Source organism: Balaenoptera ricei, chromosome 3 (assembly GCF_028023285.1).
Source record: "Balaenoptera ricei isolate mBalRic1 chromosome 3, mBalRic1.hap2, whole genome shotgun sequence".
NCBI lineage: Eukaryota > Metazoa > Chordata > Mammalia > Artiodactyla > Balaenopteridae > Balaenoptera > Balaenoptera ricei.
In genome coordinates this window covers 64,248,427-64,272,385 of record NC_082641.1, presented here as the reverse complement: position 1 = coordinate 64,272,385, position 23,959 = coordinate 64,248,427, and the positions used below count along the sequence as shown (strand labels likewise).

Genomic DNA, 23,959 nt, shown 5'->3' with positions numbered 1-23,959 from the left:
CTCCTGTTGCCTAAGAGAAGGTAAAGAGGATATTATCCGAAAACTAAGTAACCTATAAAAAATTCCCACATCAACACCAGACTTCCAGCAATTGGAAATGACTTCCGTTAGTCATTTTTAAAACTTGGCTAAAAGTAAATGATCCATAGTTAATTAAATTATTTCTAGGTATGAGGCTTCTGCATTTACTATTACAAATTGTAAATTTTTAAGATTTTTTCCAAATTTTTAGTTGTTATATAGAAATAAAATTTATTTTCTGTTTTGATTTTATACTGTCAAAAAAGACAGACTGTCTAAATTAACCTATGAATTATAATCATTTATCTGTAGAATCTTTCTGATTTACTATATATGCAACCATATTGTCTGTACATAACAGTTGTATTATTCCTATCTTTTTTCCATTAAAAAAAATTGATATATAATTCACATACTATAACATCATCCTTTTAAAGTGTACCATTCAGGGCTTCCCTGGTGGCGCAGTGGTTAAGAATCCGCCTGCCAATGCAGCGGACACGGGTTCGAGCCCTGGTCCGCGAAGACCCCACATGCCGCGAAGCAACTAAGCCCGTGAGCCACAATTGCTGAGCCTGCGCTCTAGAGCCCGTGAGCCACAACTACTGAAGCCCACGTGCCTAGAGCCCGTGATCCGCAACAAGAGAAGCCACCAAAATGAGAAACCCGTGCACTGCAACGAAGAGTAGCCCCCCTCTCGCTGCAACTAGAGAAAGCTCATGCGCAGCAATGAAGACCCAATGCAACCAAATAAATAAATAAATAAATAAAATAAAGTGTACCATTCAATGGTTTGCAGAATATTCAGAAAGTTGTGCAACCATCACCACCACCACCTAATTCCAGAAAAATTTTGTCACCCCAGAAAGAAACGCTGTACCCACTACTCTCTAGTCCCTATTCCTATCAGCTCCAGGCAGCCACTAATCAACATCTTCCCGAAGCACCGCTTTTGCTAAAATTATTTATTAAATAATCACTGTTTGGTTACTATGTGCTAGGCACTGTTTTAGGTATTAGGGATATTAGAAGACAAGGTTCTTCCCTTTGAGGAACAAAGGAAAGCAATATAAAAGAGTATCTTTACAATAAAAGAAATACATATTTAGATACATTATCCAGATACATAACTAAGATGCAAAAAATGTGTAAATTTTTACAATAAAACACAAGGTTACAAGGAATTCTTCCTGTTGGAACAGGGCACTTCAAGCTATGCCCTACCCCTCTGGTGATATGCTTTCATTCTCCTGAGCTGCTGCAGCCAACAGGGGTACTTCATAGGAAAAGGCTAACTAAACTGCTATAGTAATCATCTGATTACAGATGGAGTTAGTAAACCAAAAGGCTTGGTTTCTAGCCTAGGCATAAATATTGCCCAAGGCATTATAAATTAGTATTCAATGGCTTCATTCATCCATTCAACAACTATTTATTGAGTTTCTCCTTAGTACACTGTGAAAGACACAAAAATATGTATGTACGACATACAACCCTGATCTTAAAAATTTTACCTAAATCACTACAATATATAAGCAAATGTAATAACATATGAGAGTTTTAAATAAGGCATAGAAACGGTAAATCACTTCTGGAAAATGAGAAAATTCTTCCATTATGGAAACTTGTTCATTTTGTAAATAAAATGAGATCTTTTACAAAAATGTTTATGTTAGCCAAGAATCTACACTTGAATCATCTAAGTCTCTGGCACCTGCAAATATGACCAGATATTTTTTTTAAAAAGAGTTGACTTCATCTATAATCTAATGTAAATACAAGTAACTAATGACTTACTTCTCAGTGCCTCATTCACTTGCACCTTGTGGTTAGCCGCATGATACCAGATGATCTGGGCGCCATCTTCTGTTGTGATCTGGTTATTTCTGAGAAAATATTCCAGTATGTTTTCACTCCAAGATCCTAAAATAACAGCATTTATATTAAAAGAAGTTTTTATAGGGTAAATTTTTTTAATAAAAAAAGGGCACAGCATATATTGATAGAGAACAATAAAGTAATAAAACCGGGAAAATATAAGATTTTTAAAAATTAAGAACAAGTATTAAGATGTGGCAAGTATAAAAATATATATTTATATATAAATATGCTATTTATGATGTAAGTAATAATTAGTAAACATATAGGATAGTCTGAACCTCAGAACTGTGAGGAAATATGTAGTAAGAAAAAAAAAACTGGTAAGAAGCAGATATTTTAAAGCAGGAATTTTCACATGGTATCTTCTCCAATCCTGGACCCATAAATAAGTAAAATGTATATAAAGCCAATGCTATGTTAAAAAAACTTCTAAATTTTGTAGAACTTAATTGTCTTCTCCACCTGAGGCTCCATTCTATATTTATATTAACCATTTAGAATCTTAAATTATACATTTAAGCATATTCATCTTCAAATTATAAATGTCAACAACACTTACATGAGTGACTAAGTAAATCTTGAGTTAGTATTTATAGATTTAACTAGCATGTACAAATATACGTAATTCCCATAACTATCGACTAGTTTTTGGCAGACTAGATTTTTTTCTTAATTAGGCATTAAAATGTGTGAGTTAACCAAGACTAAAATACCTGAATCAGTTCTACTCCATATTATGCCATATCGCAATATAAGAAGGATAAAAGACTGAAAAACAGTGAAAGAGGTATCTATAATCTTACCTCGCCAATTCTTGTTCATTGGTTTAAACATTTAAGTGGCTACCAAATGGCTGCAAATTCCCTATGCATGAGATTATGTCTTCCATTTAATTATTTGTTTATTAATTCCACCTAACAACAGTTAAAAACCTAAAAATGGCCATCATAAACTGATGATAAGACATTGAGAGAAAGTAAAATTTGATAAGAGAATGGAGGGGCATATAAAAATAACTTCTAAGTAACATGCATGGAACTCAGTAACCACTCTGCATACTGGGCTACAGAATAAAGAAACTAAACAGTTAGCTGTAGCATCCACTATCCAAGCAGTCTCCTATACAAAACACATGCCCCTTTTTAGCATAGGCAAGAGAGTCACAAACCTTTCAGACTCAGATGAAAATACATGGGCATCATTTTTTAAATGTTTAACTTAGGCATCTTAAAAAGGTACAGTAACTACTGGCTAAAACAGAAATGTCCAACAATGGGAAAAATTAAATCACAGTATATCCTCATGATAAAATACGTAATTGATGTGGCTGTTAAAAATGAAGTTTTTGAGATATGCCAAAAATCTCACAGAAATGGTAATCATGCATGTTACCATAAAAAAAACTAAATGTTAGTTAACAGTGCATGCTAGATGTATCCTTGACACCTTCCAACTAAACACACTGGATTCAAAATTTTTATAAGGGTAACTTGCAGATTAATAATAAAATACCATGATTCCCCTGAGAAAACCATAGGTCAAAAAGTGTCATGTACCACAATGTTCATTGCAGCTCTATTTACAATAGCCAGGACCTGGAAGCAACCTAAATGTCCATCGACAGATGAATGGATAAAGAAGATGTGGCACATATATACAATGGAATATTACTCAGCCATAAAAAGAAATGAAATGGAGGTATTTGTAATGAGGTGGATGGAGTTAGAGTCTGTCATACAGAGTGAAGTAAGTCAGAAAGAGAAAAACAAATACAGTATGCTAACACATATATATGGAATCTAAGGAAAAAAAAAAAAAAAAAAAAGGCCATGAAGAACCTAGTGGCAAGACGGGAATAAAGACACAGACCTACTAGAGAATGGACTTGAGGATATGGGGAGGGGGTGGGGTGAGATGTGACAGGGTAAGAGAGTGTCATGCACATATATACACTACCAAATGTAAAATAGATAGCTAGTGGGAAGCAGCCGCATAGCACAGGGAGATCAGCTCGGTGCTTTGTGACCACCTAGAGGGGTGGGATGGGCAGGGTGGGAGGGAGGGAGATGCAAGAGGGAAGAGAAATGGGAACATATTGTATATGTATAACTGATTCACTTTGTTATAAAGCAGAAGCTAACACACTATTGTAAGGCAATTATACTTCAATAAAGATGTTTAAAAAAAAAAACAAAAAAAAAAAACCATGATTCCAGAAATTAAAAACATTTGAAGCAAAAAGTTCTCCTTGCCCAGTTAATGGGTGAAACTGTACCTTACACTTAGCCACAACTGTATATATCTTTTCATATACACAGAATTTCAGACTCTAATTATCTATAATCTAGGGTATTATCACTATTTTAAGTAAACTGTTATTCTGAAAATAGGGCCAGGACAAAGGCAAAATTACTTGTAATTTTTAAAAATTAAGACTTTTAGTGGGAGCAGCTTCAGGTTTATAGAAAAAACTGAGCAAAAAGTAGAGAGTTCCTATATGTGACCTCCCCTAATTTTTACATCTTTCTGTGGTGATGAAATTGCTCTGAAATTGATTGTGGTGATGGTTACACAACTCTGAATATACTAAAAACCAATGAATTCTATGCTTTAAATGAGTGAATTGTATGGTATACAAATTATATCTCGATAAAGATTTTTAAAAAGTTTAAAAAAAAGAAAAAGTAGAAAAAGAAAAAGAAAAAAAAGAAAAATACATCTACCCTTTAACCCAGAAATTCCACTTTCATAAACTTATCCCATTGACAGATATGCTTGTAATATGTAGGAAATGACACATTTGATATAAGGATATTTATTGCAGCATTGTTTGTAACAGCAAAAGAGTGAAAATAACCTAAATATTCAGCAACAGTGAATTCACTAAATAAATTATGGTATATCCATGCAATGGAACACAGTGCAGCCATTAGTAAGAATGAGGCAGATCCATATGTGTAATATAGAATAATCTCAAAGATATGTTAAGCAAGAAAAAAGCAAGGTGGAGAACAACATGTATAGGTACTGCAGTAGGAAGAATAATGATCCCTCCCCCACCCCCACGATGTCTATATCCTTATCTGTGGAAACTGTGAATATGTTGTTACACAGCAAGGGCGAATTAAAGTTACATGTGCAATTAAAGTTGCTAATCAGTTGACTCTGAGCTTGGATTAGGCTCCAGGTGAGCCTAATTTAATCACATTAAGCATCTTATAAGATCCTTGTAAGTGAAAGGGAAGGCAGGAGAGTCAGTGTCGGTGTGATGCAATGTTAGAAAGACTTGACCAGCAACTGCTGGCTTTGAAAATGGAGGATGAGACCATGAGCCAAGGAATTCAAGCAGTCTCTAGATGATAGTAAAAGGCAAGGACACTGATTCTCCCCTAGAGCCTCTAGAAGGAATGCAGCCATGCTGACACTGATTTTTAGCTGAGACCCATTTCAGACTTCTGGCCGCCTGAATTATAAGATAATATATTTGTGTTGTTCTAAGCCACTAAAAACTAATGCTCTAAAAAACTAGTTTGTATGTTTAAAAAAGAAGTGGGAGAAGAACAAAAACGAGAACACAGTATATGGTAGCATGTATACTACAATCTTAACTATATGTATTTTTTTTTGGCCATGTCACACGGCTTATGGGATCTTAGTTCCCCCACCAGGGATCAAACCCAGGCTTCCTGCAGGGGAAGTGCAGAGTCCTAATCACTGGACCACCAGGGAATTCCCTATATTTTCTTAAAAGTCAGGATTGTCAGATAATATACCAAAAAGTTAACTAATGGTACCTCTGAATATGGGCACTATGTAAACTGTTTTCCTATTTCAATATACTTTACTGTATAAATGTTCTATAACGAGCATGTATTATGTTTACAATCAGGAAAAAATTTAAACTGAAAAAAGAATGTATTACCAAAACTGTCTGATGTGACTACTTATGTTTATGTAAAAGATACTGTAACCTTCTGGAGTAGAACTGCCTGGCTTAAAACACCTCTAACTGTTTTGCACAGCAAAGGAAACCATAAAAAAAAAGTGAAAACACAACCCATGGAATGGGAGAAAATATTTGCAAATGATGCGACTGACAAGGGCTTAATATCCAAAATATACAAAAAGCTCATACAACTCAACAACAAAAAAATGAACAACTCAATCAAAAAATGGGCAGAAGACCTTAATAGACATTTCTCCAAAGAAAACATACAGATTGTCAGTACTCACATGAAAAGATGCTCAACGTTACTAATTATTAGAGAAATGCAAATCAAAACTACAATGAGGTACCACCTCACACCAGTCAGAATGGGCATCATTAAAAGTCTACAAATAACAAGTGCTGGAAAGGGTATAGAGAAAAGGGAACCCTCTTACACTGTTGGTGGGAATATAAGTTGGTGCAGCAGTATGGAGGTTCCTCAGGAAACTAAGAACAGAATTACTACATGATCCAGCAATCCCACTCCTGGGCATATACCCAGACAAAACTATAACTCAAAAAGATACGTGCACCCCTATGTTCATAGCAGCACTACTTACAATAGCCAAGACATGGAAACAACCTAAATGTCCACTGACAGATGAATGGATAAAGAAGATGTGGTATATGTATACAATGGAATACTACTCAGCCATAAAAAAAGAACGAAATAGGGCTTCCCTGGTGGCACAGTGGTTAAGAATCTGCCTGCCAATGCATGGGACATGGGTTCGAGCCCTGGTCCAGGAAGATCCCACATGCCGTGGAGCAACTAAGTCCGTGTGCCACAACTACTGAGCCTGTGCTCTAGAGCCCATGAGCCACAACTACTGAGCCCTTGTACCACAACTACTGAAGCCCGTGCGCCTGGAGCCCGTGCTCCGCAGCAGGAGAACCCACTGCACTGAGAAGCCCGTGCACCGCAACAAAGAGTGGCCCCTGCTGGCCGCAACTAGAGAAAGCCTGCGTGCAGCAGCAAAGACCAATGCAGCCAAAAATAAAATTAAATTAAAAATAAATTAAAAATAAATAAATTTATTTTTTAAAAAAAGAATGAAATAATGCCATTTGCAGCAACATGGATGCAACTAGAGATTATCACACTAAATGAAGTAAGTCAGAAAGAGAAAGACAAATACCATATGACATCACTTATACATCGAATCTAAAATATGGCACAGGGCTTCCCTGGTGGCGCAGTGGTTGAGAACCTGCCTGCCAATGCAGGGGACACGGGTTCGAGCCCTGGTCTGGGAGGATCCACATGCCGCGGAGCAACTAGGCCCGTGAGCCACAACTACTGAGCCTGCGCGTCTGGAGCCTGTGCTCCGCAACAAGAGAGGCCACGATAGTGAGGGACCCGCGCACCGCGATGAAGAGTGGTCCCCGCTTGCCGCAGCTGGAGGAAGCCCTCACACAGAAACGAAGACCCAACACAGCCAAATAAATAAATAAATAAATAATAAAATAAAAAAAATAAAAAATAAAATATGGCACAAATGAACCTATCTACAAAACAGAAACAGACTCAGACATAGAGATCAGACTTGTGGTTGCCAAGGGGGAAGGGGGGAGGGAGAGGGATGGACTGGGAGTTTGGGGTTGGTAGATGCAAACTATTACATTTAGAATGGATAAACAACAAGGTCCTACTGTATAGCACAGGGAACTACATGCAGTCTCCTGGGATAAACCATAATGGAAAAGAATATTAAAAAAGAATGTATATATGTGTATAAATGAGTCACTTTGCTGTGCAGCAAAGATTGGCACAACACTGTAATCAACTATACTTCAATTTTTAAAAAGTGAAAAAAAAAAAGACCTCTAACTCTGGGGTCAAACAACAGAGACACACTAATTACCAGCTTCTAAAGGCTACATAAAAAAAAGCTGGAATAATGCTTGGCCACATCACTTTGTCTACATTTCCTATCCTCACCCAATTGCCAAAGAGGAATAGTACTGCTCAAACTATTCCTCATTTCATCTGCTGAAATTATGGGCCAGGTAAATGTCACATTCCTTTCATTTCAACCAAGATCTCAAAAAGTAATACTTCTCCCTCCTCGCCACTCCTTTTCAACATTATACTGGAAGTACCAGCTAATGCACTAAGACAACAAAAAGAAATAAAAGGTGTACATACTGGGAAGAAGAAATGAAACTGCTTTGTTCACAAAGATATGGTTGTCTATGCAGAGAATCCAAAAGAATCAACACAAAACTCCTGGAATTAACAAGTGATTATAGCAAGGTTGAAGAATTCAAGTTTAATACACAAGAGTCAACTGCTTTCTTATTTACCAGCAATGAACGTGGAATTTGAAATGAAAACACAATACCATTTACATTAAACCCACAAAACCAAAATACTTGGTATAAACCTAACAAAATATGTACAAGATCAACATGAGGACAACTACTCTGATGAATGAAATCAAAGAAGAACTAAATAAATGGAGAGATAGTTCATGGATAGGAAGACTCAATATTGTCAAGATGTTAGTTCTTCCCAACTTGATCTATAGATTCAAGCAATCCCAATCAAAATCCCACCAAGTTATTTTGTGGATATCGACTAACTGATTCTAAAGTGTATGTGGAGGGCAAAAAACCCAGAATAGTCAACATAATATTGAAGGAGAAGAATGAAGTGATGACTCTATCCAACATCAAAACTTACTATAAAGCTACAGTAATTAAGATAGTGTGGTTTTGGTGAAAGAATAGACAAATAGATCAATGGAACAGAACAGACAGACCCCAAAATAGACCCACATAAATAGAGTTAACTGATCTTTGATGAAGGAACAAAGGCAATACAATGGAACAAAGACAGTTTTCAACAAATGGTGCTGGCGTTCACATGCAGAAAAGGAATCTAGACACAGACCTCATACCTTCACAAAAATTAACTCAATATGGATCATAGACCTAAGTGTAAAATACAAAATGATAAAACTCCTAGAAGATAATATAGGAGAAAATCTACATGACCTTCGTAGATTTTTGTATCTATGGTCACGTCACGGCAATGACCTTTTAGATACAACACCAAAAGCACCATCCATGAAAGAAATAATGGATAAGCTGGACTTCATTAAAATGAAGAACTTCTGCTCTGCAAAAGGTAACATCAAGAGAATGAAAAGACAAGCTACAGACTGGGAGAAAATATTTGCAAAAGACACATATGATAAAGGACTATTATCCTAAATATATAAAGAACTCTTAAAACTCAACAATAAGAAAACAACCCCATTAAAAAATGGACCAAAGACCTTAACAGACACCTTACCAAAGAAGATAGACGGATGGCAAGTATATGAAAAGGTGCTCCACATCCATGTCATCAGAGAAACACACATTAAAACAACAGGGTATAACTACATACCTATTAAAATGGCCCAAATCCGGAGCACTGATATATCAAATGCTGGTGAGGATGTGGAGTAACAGGAACTCTCATTCATGGTGGGTGGGAATGCAAAATGGTACAGCCACTTTAAAAGCGAGCTTGGCAGTTCCTTACAAAATTAAACATACTCCTACCATACAATCCGGCAATCATACACCTTGATATTTACTCAAAGGAGTTGAAAACTTATGTCCATACAAAAACCTGCACACTTATGTTTATAGCAGCTTTATTTATAATTGTTGAAACTTGTAAGCAACCAAGATATCCTTCAGTAGGTAAGTGGATAAACCGTGGTACACCAAGACAACAGAATATTATTGCTCTCTAAAAAGGAATGAGCTCTCAAGCCATGAAAAGACACGGGGAAAGCTTAAACGCATATTACTAAGTGAAAAAAAGCCAATGTGAAAAGGCTACATACTGTATAATTCCAACTACATGACATTCTGGAAAAGACAAAACTATGGAGACAGTAAAAAGATCAGTGGTTGTCAGGGGTTGGGGGGAGGAGGATAAGTCGGTGGAGCACAAAGGATTTCTAGGATGGTGAAACTATTTTGTATGATACCCTACCATGGAACGTGTCATTCATTATACATTTGTCTAAACCCACAGACGGTACACCACCAAGAGTGAACCCTAATGTAAAGTATGTACTTTCGGTAATTACGATGCATCAGTGTAGGCTCACAACTGTAACAAAAGTACCACTCTAGTGGGGGAGGCTGATATGGAGAAGTTATGCGTATGTCACGTAGGGGTATATGGAGAATCACCGTATCTTCCGCTCAATATTCCCAGGAACCTAAAACTGCTCTTAAAACAAACAAACATAAAAACTCCTTTACAAAATGTCAGAATATTCTTGCCATTCTTTGCCACCCCAAAAGCTTTTCTTTACCGCCCACGCCGGGAACCAAGGCTCTAGGCCGCTTGATTCTGGGAGCACGTAGAGAACGCGGACCACGAGATCCAGAAGAGGAAGGAGTACAGCCAGAGGAGTCTCTCAAAGGGCCCCCAACTACCGGCAGCGGGCCGGAGAAAACGTCCACTGCAAGCCCACTGTGTGGAGCACCGTCCCAGCCCCGGAGCCTGGGGAGCCCCGCTTACCAGGGGCCCCGGCGGTCGCTGTCATGGTGACCGTGGTCCTCAGTCTACGCAGGCGCTGAGCGGTGGGTGCCGCCGAAGACCCGTCACAGGTGGCGAGAAAACCCGACTCTACAGTGAAGAGACCTTGCCGTGGCCTCCGACGGCCGCCTAGGAGGAGCTTCCGAGGCGGAGGCGGAAGGGGCCGAAGAGCGGTGCGCACGCGCAGAGGCGGAGGCTCGAGTTTCGCCAGCCCGCCGTCTTCCCGGATGGTTTTCGCGTCCTAGTGTCGCGCGCGTTGCTCCTTTGAAAGGTAGTCAGGAAATGGGTAGTTCTGAAGAACGCAGCGTCAGTGAAGACAGAAGCTGGGTTGAGACGCCAAGTTGCTGCTGTGGGGTACGAATTTCCAAATTGGATATATTTTCTCTTTTTAATTTTAGTAGCATCCTAAAAAATGACATGAAATCCTATCTCCATAAACATGAGCGTTTCTGCATAAGGAGACTGAAGTGATAAGTTGGAAGTTTTCTGTTCCCCCCTTGCCTTCTCTACCGGTTTTCACTCAGAAACACTCCTAGCAACTGGATTCTCCCACCCACTGCCTTCTTTGCCCTCCTTGACTCCTTTCCACAGCCAAGCTGGGACTGGAAAAAGAGCCAGTGGAGTCAGACTGACTTGAATAAGCAATGCAGCACTGCCATATTCTGGTTCTATAACTCTAATACCACTCAATCCGCCAGTTGTAAAATTAGGATGACAATACATCACCTCACACAAAGCACAAATGGCAGCCCTTCTCGCCCAACTCTTCATATTTTAATATACGTAAGTCTTTCCAGACAAGTTGTAATTATTTCAATATGTCTTCAATGAGGCTTCCGTATTCTCTGGATTTTCTCAAGCTCAATCGAAAAGATTTCTTGAGTTTCAGAAAACACTAAATTTTAATGACTTCATTGACCTTAAAAAGAAAATCTTTCTTGAGATATACAATTGATAGGCTTGAATTTGATCTGCATTTCCTAATGATACAAAATGTTATACATTTACAGGGTCCAATTCAGTGTAGTCATAGAATTGTGCAACCAGCACACCATCAATTTTAGAACATTTACATCATCCAAAGCAGTCACTTCCCTTTCTCCCCAACCTTAAGGAACCACTAATCCACTTTCTGTCTCTATGGATTTGCCCATTCTGGACATTTCATTTAAATGGGATCATACACTATACAGTGTTTTGTGACTGGCTTCTTTCACTTAGCATAATGTTTGCAAGGTTCATATTGTAGCATGTATCAGTACTTTATTAAAGTTTTTTTGTGGCCAAATAAATTTCCATTATTTGCATATACCACATTTATTTGTCTATTCATCAATTAATGGATGGACTATTGCATTGTTTCCATTTTTTGGCTACTAATGAATTTTGGCTGCTATAAACATTCTTGTACAAATTCTGTGTGGAATTATGCAGCTGTATTTCTCTTGGGTATATACATAGGAGTGGAATTGCTGGTTCATATGGTAACTCTATGTTTAACTTTTTGAGGAAGTGCCAAACAGTTTTGCAAAGCAGCTACATACAACATTTTACATTCCCACCAGCAATGTATGAGAGTTCCAATTTCTCCACATCCTCACCAATATTTGTTATTATCTGTTTGTTTGTTTAATTATAGCCATCCAAATGGATATGAAGCAACATCTCATTGTGGTCGTTATTTGTATATCGCTAGTGACTAATAATGTTGAACATATTTTCAAGTGCTTGTTGGCTTTTTATATATTTTCTTTGGAGAAGTGTCTATTCAAATTATTTGCACATTTTTAAAATTAGGTTATTTGTGGAGGTTTTGTTGAATTGTAAAAATTCTTTATAAAGTCTGACTACAAGTCCCATAACAGATATATGATTTACAAATATTTTCTTCCATTTTGCAGGTTGTCTTTTCACGTTCTAGATCGTATCAGTTGCAGTACAAAAGTTTTTATGGCCTATTGATAACCGTATTAGGTCAATATTTTCATAGATTTTACAGTAACTGTCTCAATTAAAATTACTCTTCACTGTCCATTTTTTAGAACTACATAGTGGAATATGTGGCATGAGATAATGATGTCTAAGATTTGCTTGAAAATACTCCAGCAAAGAAATCAAGAGATAGATGAAGCAAAAGTGGAAAATCTTGATAATTGTTGAATCTGAGGATTGTTATAGGTTGGGTACGTGGAGTTTCATCATACCATTTTCTCTACTTCTGAGTGTTTGGAAAATTTCATAGCAAATATGTGTCTAATTACTTTTAATCTTTTTGCACAAAGGAAGGGTTTCATGTATTAAGGGTATATGGTACACTGAAGAAAGGAGATGTACAGAGCCTTATGAAGATTAGAATGTGAAAAATGGGCATTGACCTGATAGTTTGGAGCTGCTTTTGATGACATATTTAAATAGGAATTAATGGTATAATATTAGTTCTGATTAACCCAATCTGGGTACAGGTGGTGAGATTATGTGTATTAGAGGAGTGGAATAAGATGAGGTCATCTGTGGGTGACCTTTGATTCAGTACATACAATTCACTCTTGAATAAGAGTGTAGCTGGCCTTAGAATTTACTTTCCACCTAGCACTTAAATATATATATTAAATGTATATATTTTATAGTTTTCTGGCTTCTGTTTTGTTATTAACAAGTTTTCTGCCAGCCCAGTTGCAAATTCTCGTAACTATAAAGCAGTCAATTTTTACTCTCTGGTTGCCTCAAATTTCTTTTTAAATATGCCTACATTGATAGCTTCCACTTACTTTGATTCCTGTCCTGGATTTATTCTGCAGTTCAATAGACAAAAGATGTTTAAATGTCATTTGCCAAATTGGGAGTCTCTGCACTGGATTCCCACTTCCACATAATTTAATGCTAAAACCAGGGATCCTACTAACTCCCTAAATTGTGATTAAAAACAAACAAAAAACTAATTTAATTCAATGAATTTTAAATGGCCCTCAGGCTTGAAGTTAAAGGGTTTTTGAGAATTGAGAATTTAATTACTTTATATTCTTGGTTCCTTTAGTTGCTTAAATATTTTCTTTTTTAAGTTAACAAATCTGTCAGGCATTATTGCCACTCATCCAATTAGCTGTGTTTACTTACAGGGTTGAGTGAATCATGAAAACCCAGACTTATGGGATTTTGGAAGTTTTCAGCTAGCTCCTATGACACAAATATATTAGACTTTTTAATATTGTCCCATATGCCCTCAAAGCTCTTCATTTTTTTCCACTTTTTTTTTCTCATTGTTATTCAGACTGGATAGTTTCTGCTCATGTATCTTCAAATTCACTGACTCTTCCATCCATCATCTCCAGTAATTTTTTTATTGTATTCTTCAGTTCTAAAATTTCTGTTTGGTTCTTTTTATAGCTTTGATTTCTTTGGTGAAGACTTCTATCTTTCCATTCATTTCAATAATGTTTACCTTTGCTTTGTAGAACCTGATTAAAATAATTCTTTTTGTCTTTTTCTGATAATTCCAACATTTGGGTGACCTCAGAATTGGTTTTTTGTTCATTGTCTTTTCCCTTGAGAGTTACTTAGATTTCCCTAGTGTTTTGCATCTTGAATAATTTTGGATTATTTCCTGGATATTTTGAATATTATGAAATTCTCAGTCCTGTTTAAATCTTCAGAAGAGTGTTTTCGTTTTGTCTTGTTTTAGCTGGCAGTCAGTCCAGTTAGTTCACACCACACATCCTGGCCTGCTTTCTGTGGGCTATGGTTCCAAACTTTAGTTCTCAGTGACTTTCCACTGCCATTCTAATCTGCCCAAATTGTGCACCACCCAGTGGCTAGTCTGAAACCTGGATAGTGAGCTATACTGTAGATCAGTTTTCAAAACCTTTGCTTGGCTGCTTCTGGTCAATTTCACACATGCACAGTGTGGAGGTGATCTCAGGATTTTATATACAAATTTAGAGGTTCCCTTTCTTCAATTCCCTCCTATCAGTGATCTTCCCCACACTCTCTGGTTCTAAGATCACCCCTTCTTTGTGTTCTGGCTAGAAGGCAGAGCTTTAGCTTCCCCACAACATTGCTAGTGTTCTGCCCTGCACTGACTGCCACCATTGCACAGTGGGTAGAGAGGGGGGTGCTGCCTTTTTGCTGTCTCTAGATTAGGTAGGGCAGGGAAAGTCCACATTGCTCCATAGGGTTTAGACATGGTAGGGAGGGAGGGGTGCTGCTGTTTTTCTGCAGCTCTCCTGGAATAAGGTAAGTAAATTCAAAAGGATTCTGTCTCATAGCCCCCCAACCCCCTTCTCTGTCCTCTGACTAGAGAGAGCAGACTGTTCCTTGGACTCTGTCTGTGCCAGTTCCTATTTTAAAGTGCCTATGTGTAGATTCCTTTTTATTTATTGTTTGGGATTTGTTTAACTTCTTGAATCTGTAGAGTCATGTCTTTCATCAATTTTTAAAAGTCTACATTATATCTAAAAATATTTGTTCTGTTCTACTCTCCCCTCTCCTTCTGCAGCTAATTAAGCAGATGTTGGGAATTCTCACTGTATCCTCTATATGTCTCCTGTTTTTTCCATCTTTCCATCTTTTTGTTTCTCCATGCTGCATTCTGGATAGTTTCTCCTGATTTATATTCCAGTTTATAAATCCTTCCAATTGGTTATATTCTGTTCTGCCTTTAAACCTATCTACTGAGTTTTAAAGTTCAGTTTTTATATATTCTTGCAACATTTGTATTTAGTTACTTCCCAAATTAGTTCCATCACTTTTTAGTTTCCAATTCTCTACAGGTATTTGACACTTGACTTTATTTCTTTAAACACAGAAAGCATAAATGTAATACCTAAGACTATATGAATTTAACTGTTTCTACTAATTCTTGCCTCTGGAATCTAGCTTCCTTATGTGCCTGTTTTTTTTGTTTGTTTTGGTTTGTGTGGGGGGGGGGGACCACCTTAAAGCAAGTTAAATGCTTAAGAGTCTTTGGGTGATGTAGGCAATTCTAAACTTGGCTACAATTTTACATAATTTATATTTCTGATTCATCCTCATCTAAAGGCCAAAACCCTTTTGAGGGAGTCTCAGCCTACTGTGGGGAAGTTCTTCTGTTAGATTCACAATTCCTGTTAGATTCACCATCTTGTGTGGGCCTTGAACTTTGATATCTGTCCCCTTACCCCATTAGGCTGTCATATTAGGGCCCCATGCTCACTTCTCTTTTTCTCTTTACTTTTGGACTGGGTGTTCCATACTGTCTTAAAAATCTCTTTGATGTTTTAAGATGCTTTTTGTATTTTAATCAGCTTTGGTTGTTTTTATCAATGGCATAGCTCTAAATATCCTAACATGCAATTTCCAGAAACAGGAAGTTTCCCACAATTGCATCTTTGTTCCAACATGGCCAAACCCTACTCTTTCTCTTGGTATTCTCTGCACTTAGCACATACTACTTGTGGAATGGAATACATAAATGTTGATAAGAACTATGCTTAATTTTGTCAGAGCAATTAATCTTTTTTTTTTTTTAGAAATTTGTACTTATAGCTGCTCTAAGATATAGGTATCTTGTTTTAGTTAGCTAATATTAGTTGCTTCATGTAATAAACCACCAGAAAATTTAGCAGCTTAAAACAACAGACATTTATATCTGATATTCAGAAATCTGAGAATGGCTTAGTTGGGTGGTTCTCATGAGGCTGCAGTCAAACTGTGGCTGGGGCTGCAGTCTGAAGGCCTGACTGGGTTGGAGGATCCCCTTCCACTTGCCTGGCAGCTGGCTTCCCCAAGAATGAGTGACTCAATAGAAAGAGAAGGAGAAAGAGAAAGAGACAGACAGGGAGGGAGAGGTGGGGAGAGAGGGATGAAATGAAGAGAGTGAGTGGGGAGAAATACACCAAAGATGGCAGCCATAGAAACTTTTATAACATAATATTGGAAATGACATCCCATCCCTTCTTCCATATTCTGTTGGTCACAAAGACCAACAGTGGTACAGTGTGGGAGGTGACTACACAAGGGTGTGAATAACCAAGAGGCAGGGATCATTGTGGGCTATCTTGGAAGCTGGCAAGCACCTTATTTTACCAAAAGAACAAAAAAAGAAAGAAAAAAAAACTTTACTATATTCGGAGGTTCATAATAAAGCTCTCGAATTAGTCCTATTTCTTCATTTGTAAAAAGCATGAAAATATGGCTGTAATTTTATCAATGCAAATACAGAAAATGTTTCCCAAAAGGTGTTAAATATTAAATTGTGTATCATTCCAAGCTAAATCCAAAACACAGAATATAAAGAGAAGATTTAAAACTACTAAAAATCTGATGTAAAAAAACAAAACAAAACAAAAAGAACACCAATGTCAATGTCAATTAAGTGATAAAAGATAAATTTAGATGGTGAGGCTTAGTGTTGGGTAGGAAAAAAAATAAAGGTTTTCAATATAGCTCAAATAAAAAATAACATTGCAAGTATTTTCGTAAAAATTTGTTATGAGAAAAACAGTCCTCCTACGGAAACATATGGTCGTAATTCCAGTAATGGATTTTCTTCTTGCTTTTCTGCAATTAAGATTGCTTTTATCAATTACACAGTGGTTGGAGAAGCAGTGAAAACTTTAAGATTCTAAATAGAAGCCATATAAATCAAAGTAATTTAGGAGATGACGTTGTGTTCTTCAGTGTAAACAGCGCACTATATTTTGTATAAAAAATGAGGGGAGATAATAAAAACATATTTGCTGCTACTGCACCTAAACCTTGGAAAGATACACAATAATAAAAATCACTTCTTATTGAGATTGGAGAGTGAGAAGAACAAGGTAGATGCATACAAGGTGGGCAGTAAGACTTATATTGATTAAGTTTTTAACATTTCTTTCTGATTTTTGAATGTTTATATATTACACATATGAAGCATTTTTTTTTTTAATCACAAAGAAAAAAATTAAAACCTAGGATTGTTTAGAGGTTTCTGGTTTATTTTCAAGATTTCAAGATACTTTCTTTTAAAATTTGAGTCAAGTTATCAAAGTTATATTACTATTAAAAAAAGAAGAGTTGTATTCTTTACTTATAAAACAATATTTAAATCTAGGCTGTTATAAACTTAGGCAATTGAGACACCATAGTCAGGCTACTACTTTTATGATTAAATTATAAGGTAAGATATTCACACAACACAGAAGACTCTTTAAAGTAAATTGCCTTAAAAGGGAAAGTTGAATGTTTTGACATATTACTGACTCTTCAGATTTTCAGCTCTTGCCTAGACAAGTTTAACGCCCATGCCTTCTCTTTATTGGTATGGCTATCCTCCTGGATTGTTTTCCAACCAGCTACTCATAAGTCATATCTCTATTTTAGCAATTACTTTTACTTTGTTAATTATCTGCTTCACACATTCATCTCCAAGAGGGAAAGAACTATTTTATTCATCTTTCAATCAATGAAGCCTACTAAAGTGCTCTGCGTATAGCAAGCATATATGCATATACTAAGTCTGCTGGATTGCTGCAAAAGCAAATGGGCTAAATTTTACTTAATATTTCAAAATTCTGGAAAGACAGTATTCTTAAAAGGCATAGACCAAAAATAGATCATTGCAGACTGAGTACAAAGAACCATTCTATTTCTTCACCTTTAAAAAAATTAAAATTTTAAATTATCAATGTGAAGAACATGACCAAATGCATTCAGAAACATATTGTCCATCTACAAAGAATACTTTAAAATGTGCCTCCAAAGGCACAGTAATTCCAATTTTTATTAAATGTAGAGACTTTATGGAAACAAATCCAAAGCTATCCCATCATGGGAAGAGTCCTCTACCTTCTGGTTATTTTAAAGTAACTTCAGTATTCATAGATTGTGCCCTTAACTTATACTGCAAAATAAACAAAAATATAAAGAAAACAAATTGAGTTAGATATGCAATTGCTTATGATATCAACAAATTTCACAAGTTATTACATGTTGCTTAATTTTATTTAATGTCTGCAATATTTTACATTGTTTATGAAGTAGTTACTTCCAAAAGACTGATATTTTTCTCCATGCTGTATCTTTGGCTAGTACTACAGATGTGATTCAGTAGGAATCATATGACCAAACTGATTCAAATTCTCAGTTTTTTCCTAGCCTGAGACCTAAGAACCTGAGTTATAACCCTGACTTCGTCTTCAGGTTGAGATGCTTCATAAATACTTTCTTAAAACAGGGCTATTTAGTGTAGTTTCTTTTTCTTGAGACACAGGAGTGTTTTTGATACAAAAACATATATATTCCACATTAGAATAAAAAAAGCATTAAAATAATGATTATATTTTAAATAACTTAAATGACAGGATTAACTAAAATATGACCATTACTTTTTTTAACACAACGTACTTTAAAAATTTTTTTCTATTTGAAGTAAAGAAGAAAGTTCTGTAACAGTTTCAAATACATAGAATTTAACTTATGTTAATATCCTGTTATAAAAAATAACTACCATATAAAGAATTTAAAATATGCAAAAGTAAGTAGTTCATTAAAATTTATATTTAATACATTGGTGTCAATGAAAATATGTAGACTTGCCAAGAAACTTTTAAGCTTTAAAGGAGAAGTTAAAAAAACACCTGTTTCAGGCTTCATTTATTGCTACATAATGACTACTTCAAGGGTCATCTGGCCTGTTGTCAATCACTCTTAGAAGTGGTATATACAGTGGTATACTTTGGAAGGAAAGGAGGAAAAATAATGCACTGCAATACAAAAATATTACCTATTTATAAATTATTAAAGATTTAGAAAACACATACCAAATCACATGTTCTCGCTATAAAAGCAATATACTTAATTATAGAAGCACAAAATCCTGAAGCACCCACAATTATTTTAAGAATACCCATTTAATCAAGAGAAAACCATATATGTATATATAAAATAATAATTTGAAAAGAAAAAAGGCAAAATTCTGATTTTAATGCAAACAATCAGTTTATCTAATCATGGAGGTAGGTCTCCACTCCAATTATACAAATAAGTTATCTGCCTTATTCAAAGAATTACCATATAAGTCTAAGATCTGGAAACTGGTCTGTGCCATTGAAATACATTTTTAACAGACTTTAGAAACCAGTAATTTAACTGGCATATAAACAAAAAAGGTAGTTCCTTCATAAGGTTACATCTGAAAGGAGCCTTCATTAAAATCATTCTTGGCATAAAGAGGTATACCTAAGTGCAGATACTTTGGCTTAGCATTTAAATAACACAGTTAAATGCTACAAATTTTTTAAAGACAGAAGAAATCCTTGTCTTTTTCAGTACTTGTAAAGTGTAAAGCTTCAAAAACTGTGGATCTCTTAAATTTTTGGAGATTTAAATATTGTGCTAATGATTTTTAAAAGATCATTCCTGCCTAAAAAGCAAAGCTTACATGTTTCAAACATCAAACATATTTACTTTTAGTGTTTGTGGCATTTCAGCTTTAGTGCTGGAGTTAGGTTTAACAAATCAGTTTGCAATATATAATACGACTCACGTCCTTTCACTAAAAAAGATTTTCAATAATAAAAAATACTAATTCTATTTCTAATGGTAAACTAGTAGAGTTGGAGGTCCCACCGTGGATCACAGGGATTAGAGCACTATCAAGATCATTTAGATAATGCTGAGGAAGAAGTTGGCCTTCAGATCCTGCCTGAAATTCAACCTGGAAAAAAAAAATCTTGATGAGTCAACCCTAGAAAGTGAGCAATCTTGTTTAGTTCAGCAGATGAATATAAAATAAACTATTTAAGAATATCATTCAATTTAAGCACGTTAAGAAAATACTTGATATTTTGTTCATAAAATAATGTTTTACATTCTCCTTTATTTCTTCTATCTACTACATAAATTATAATTGTCCCTTCCACAGATACTATGAAAATAAAATTGCCACTACTTCATACTTCAGGTTTCTTCTCAATGAACATGTAAACACATTGGCAGACCAAGGTTTTGAATAATTGTCAACATGACTTAAATAAAAACCCCATGGTATTTAAAAAAAGATCTACTTAAAAATATTTTGAATTTATCATAAAATAATATTTGAATTTAATTTTGCTGGTGAAAATTACATTTTAATACATATGACTAAAAAAATTAACAATGCTTACTCAAATAATTATCAGGTGCTTCCTTGAAAAAGGAACTTTTAATAGTGAGATAAAAATGTCAGTTCTTTTTTCCAATAAGAACTGTAACACATCCTGCCTGAAGAAGAGCAAACCTTCAACATATGAAATTGTTCATGTTAAGATTGACCATTCTGGGACTTCCCTGGTGGTCCAGAGGTTAAGACTCCGTGCTTCCATTGCAGGGGGCGTGAGTTCGATCCCTGGTCGGGGAACTAAGATCCCACATGTGGCGTGGCACCGCCAAAAAAAAAAAAAAAAAAGATTGACCATTCTAATGAACAACCTGGACTGAAATCTATTATATTGGATGTCGGAAACAGTTAAAAAGGCACATTAAAATACTGCTGGATTGGGACTTCCCTGGTGGTGCAGTGGTTAACACTCCACACTCCCAAGGCAGGGGGCCCAGGTTTGATCCCTGGTCAGGGAACTAGATCCCACATGCCGCAACTGAGTTCGCATGCCACAACTAAGGAGCCCACTTGCCACAACTAAGGCACCCACGTGCCACAACTAAGGAGTGTGCCTGCCGCAACTAAGGAGCGCATGGGCTGCAACTAAGACCTGGCACAACCAAATAAATAAATAAATATTTAAAAAAAATACTACTGGAGTACCACTTATCACCTATCAAATTGGCAAAGTTCAAAAGTTTGATTATATTCTGCTTTGATAAGGATGTGAGAGAAAGAACACTCTCATAAATTGTGGTAGAAATATAAATTGTCATAACCTCTATTTGAGACAATATGGTAATATCTATTGAGTACATACTTGGACCTGGCAATTCTACTTCTAGGAATGTTTCTTATATACTCACACTTATGCAAAAGCAAAATATTATGGATACCTTAAATATCAACCAGGACATACCAAACATGCATAAGCACTAAATAAATTATGGTACATTTATATAATCAACTACTACTGTGCAACTTTAAAAAGAATATGTAGTTAATATGAAATATCTCTAAGATATATTAAGTTAAAGAAGCACTGTTAAAAAAAAAAACAGTGAAAAGAGAACAAAAAGGACGTACAAACTTAATTGCTCATACATGCAAAAAATTACAAAGAATACATAGAAATGGATAACATTTGACTGCCTGACCAAGAAGGGAGGATGAGGGGGAGTATGGAAGTGGACTGAAGGGTTAGGAGTCAAGGGTAGGAAGGAGATCTTTCCAGGGCTATTACCTGATGCAACTCTACTGGGAACCATTTACATTGTAGCCTGGAGTTAATATCTCCAGAGGTCACCAATTAAATAGAGTACTGTGTGAATGCTGCTCTCTAGCATGTTTAATGTTTAATGAGGTGGTCCCGATATATATACATTTGTGAGATAATAGAAAATATTATAATAGAAAATTATAATATATAATTATAATTATATAATTATAATAGAATATATTATAATTATAATTATAATATTATAATAGAATAGAATAGAATATATAATATAATAGAAAATATTGGTCTCTGACCCCAATTCCTGGCATAAAGCTCCTAAAACCCTTGTCATTTCCTAAGTGATAAGAATACCAGTAACATCTCTTGTTCTAATATTTATCTTTGATCCCATCCCTGACACAGGGCTCCTAAGAAACTTGTAAATTCCTAAGTGATAAGAGAGGGAGGAGCATCTTTTGTTCTTTTGAGTCAACTCTGGATGGGCTCCTAGGTAGGGGCTGGTCACCAGAAAGACCAAGCCCATGATTAGAAGCTTTAAATTTCCAGCCCTACCCCTCATTCTCCAGAGAGGAGAGAGGGGCTAAAAACTGACTTAATAATTGATCATGCCTACATGAGGAAGCCTCCATAAAATCTCAGTAGAAGGGGGTTCAGAGAGCTTTCAGGCTGGTGAATACATCCACACTGGGAGGGTGATGCACCCCAACTCCGTGGAGACAGAAACTCCTGCTCAGGACTCTACCAGACCTTGCCCTATGTATCTCTTCATCTGGCTGTTCATCTGTATAGCCTTTAATGAACTGACAGACATAAGCAAATGTTCCCCTGAGTTCTGTGAGCTGCTCAAGCAAGTTAATTGAACCCAAGGAGGAGGGGGTCATTGGAAGCTCTGATCCATAACTGGTTGGTCAGAAGCACAGGTGATAACTGACTGGCATATGAAGTGGGGGAGGAGGCAGTCTTGTAAGAGCTGTAGGATCTGATGCTATCTCCAGGTAGATCAAGTCAGAATTGAGTTGAATTCTTGGACACCCTGCTTGTGTCTGAGAATTGCTTGCTGGGGTCGGGGAAAGCCTCTACACATCTGGTGAGCAGAAGTGTTTTCCGTGATAGTGAAAGAGACACACAGGAAAGAAAGACATAGGAGGGAAGAAATAGGTTTTTCCCTACATAGGCGGAAAAAACTGAAAATTTTCCTTTTTTAACATTTTTAGACTTTTGTAATTTTAAGTCACATGAATATAGAATTTAGTCAGCATAATTAAAAAACCTACTTATCAAGCAGAAATGTTGTGGAGCAGGCGTCAGCAAACTATGGCCTGTGGGCCAATGTGGCCCACCAACTGTTTTTGTAAACAAAGTTTCACTGGAACACAGCTAAGCTGTTTAGTTACTGTCTACAGCTGCTTTCACACTATAATGGCACAGTTAAGTAGTTGTGAAAGAAATCTGACAGACCGTAATGCCTAAGTTATTTACTGTCTGACCAAAAAAAGTTTGCTGGCCCCTGCTGTGGACAATAAAGGAGATAATGTACAGGAAGTATGTACCGAACATTAACGTTCAACAAACTTTAATTCTCTTCAGTGATCTCAAAGTAAAAGGTTAAAGAAAAACTTCTGATTATTTTAATATAAGATATATTCATTTCAAAAATACATCACAAAAACATGCCTCACCATATCAGTGTCAATGGAAACTCTGAGGCCAATTTTATTTATCCCATTACTCTTTAGAGTTTTCAGGTGAGGGCACAGTGCAGCACTACAAGCCATGGCTATTTCTTTTGCAAACTGATAACGAGTTGCTGAAATAGATAAATCCTGGTCCTTTAGAAAGTAGAACACCTGAAATGTATTTAATTAGGAAACAAGTCATGATTAAGATTAAAAGTAGCTTTAAAAATGCAACAATTGCTACCTTCAATTCAACTTTATGAATAAAATTCCAATGTTAGTGCCATGAAATTCACTAGTTAGGAACATTATATATATAGTATATATATATACTATATATAGCCTGATCTATAGTATAAGTAAAAACTTAAAACCAAAGGTTAGGGAATATGGGAATGACAGCTATTTTTGCCTAAAGTTAACTTGTAGCAACAAAAGCTTTGTTAACTCAGTTTAAAGAAGGGTACTGATGAGCCCACCCAATAAGATCACCATCCCATAA

At 36.1% G+C, this 23,959-nt stretch overlaps 2 protein-coding genes across 8 annotated transcripts in view; both read right to left on the bottom strand.

Annotated features, from left to right (window-relative positions):
* The window catches only part of FAM151B (family with sequence similarity 151 member B), a 36,312-nt gene extending 25,004 nt beyond the window's left edge, over positions 1-11,308 (bottom strand). The window contains exons 1-3 of one of the 3 annotated variants that reach the window (XR_009502338.1): positions 11,169-11,307; positions 10,425-10,789; positions 1,819-1,944 (exon numbers count right to left, since the gene is read on the bottom strand). Coding sequence is in view for 2 of the 3 variants with exons in the window: in XM_059916661.1 (XP_059772644.1) it covers positions 1,819-1,944; positions 10,425-10,449 (151 nt within the window). In the remaining variant the exon portion in view is untranslated. Of the gene's footprint in view, positions 1-1,818; positions 1,945-10,424; positions 10,806-11,168 lie in introns of those variants that run through there. The other 2 variants (XM_059916661.1, XM_059916662.1) reach the window with 2 other exon arrangements.
* Positions 11,309-18,379: 7,071 nt separating this feature from the next.
* Positions 18,380-23,959, bottom strand: part of ZFYVE16 (zinc finger FYVE-type containing 16) — a 55,046-nt gene continuing 49,466 nt past the window's right edge. For all 5 annotated transcript variants that reach the window (XM_059916655.1, XM_059916652.1, XM_059916656.1 and 2 more), the window contains 2 exons: positions 23,461-23,628; positions 18,380-20,115 (listed from right to left, as the gene is read on the bottom strand). In XM_059916655.1, coding sequence (XP_059772638.1) covers positions 19,954-20,115; positions 23,461-23,628 — 330 coding nt within the window. In that variant the 3' untranslated portion in view covers positions 18,380-19,953. The remainder of the gene's footprint in view (positions 20,116-23,460; positions 23,629-23,959) is intronic.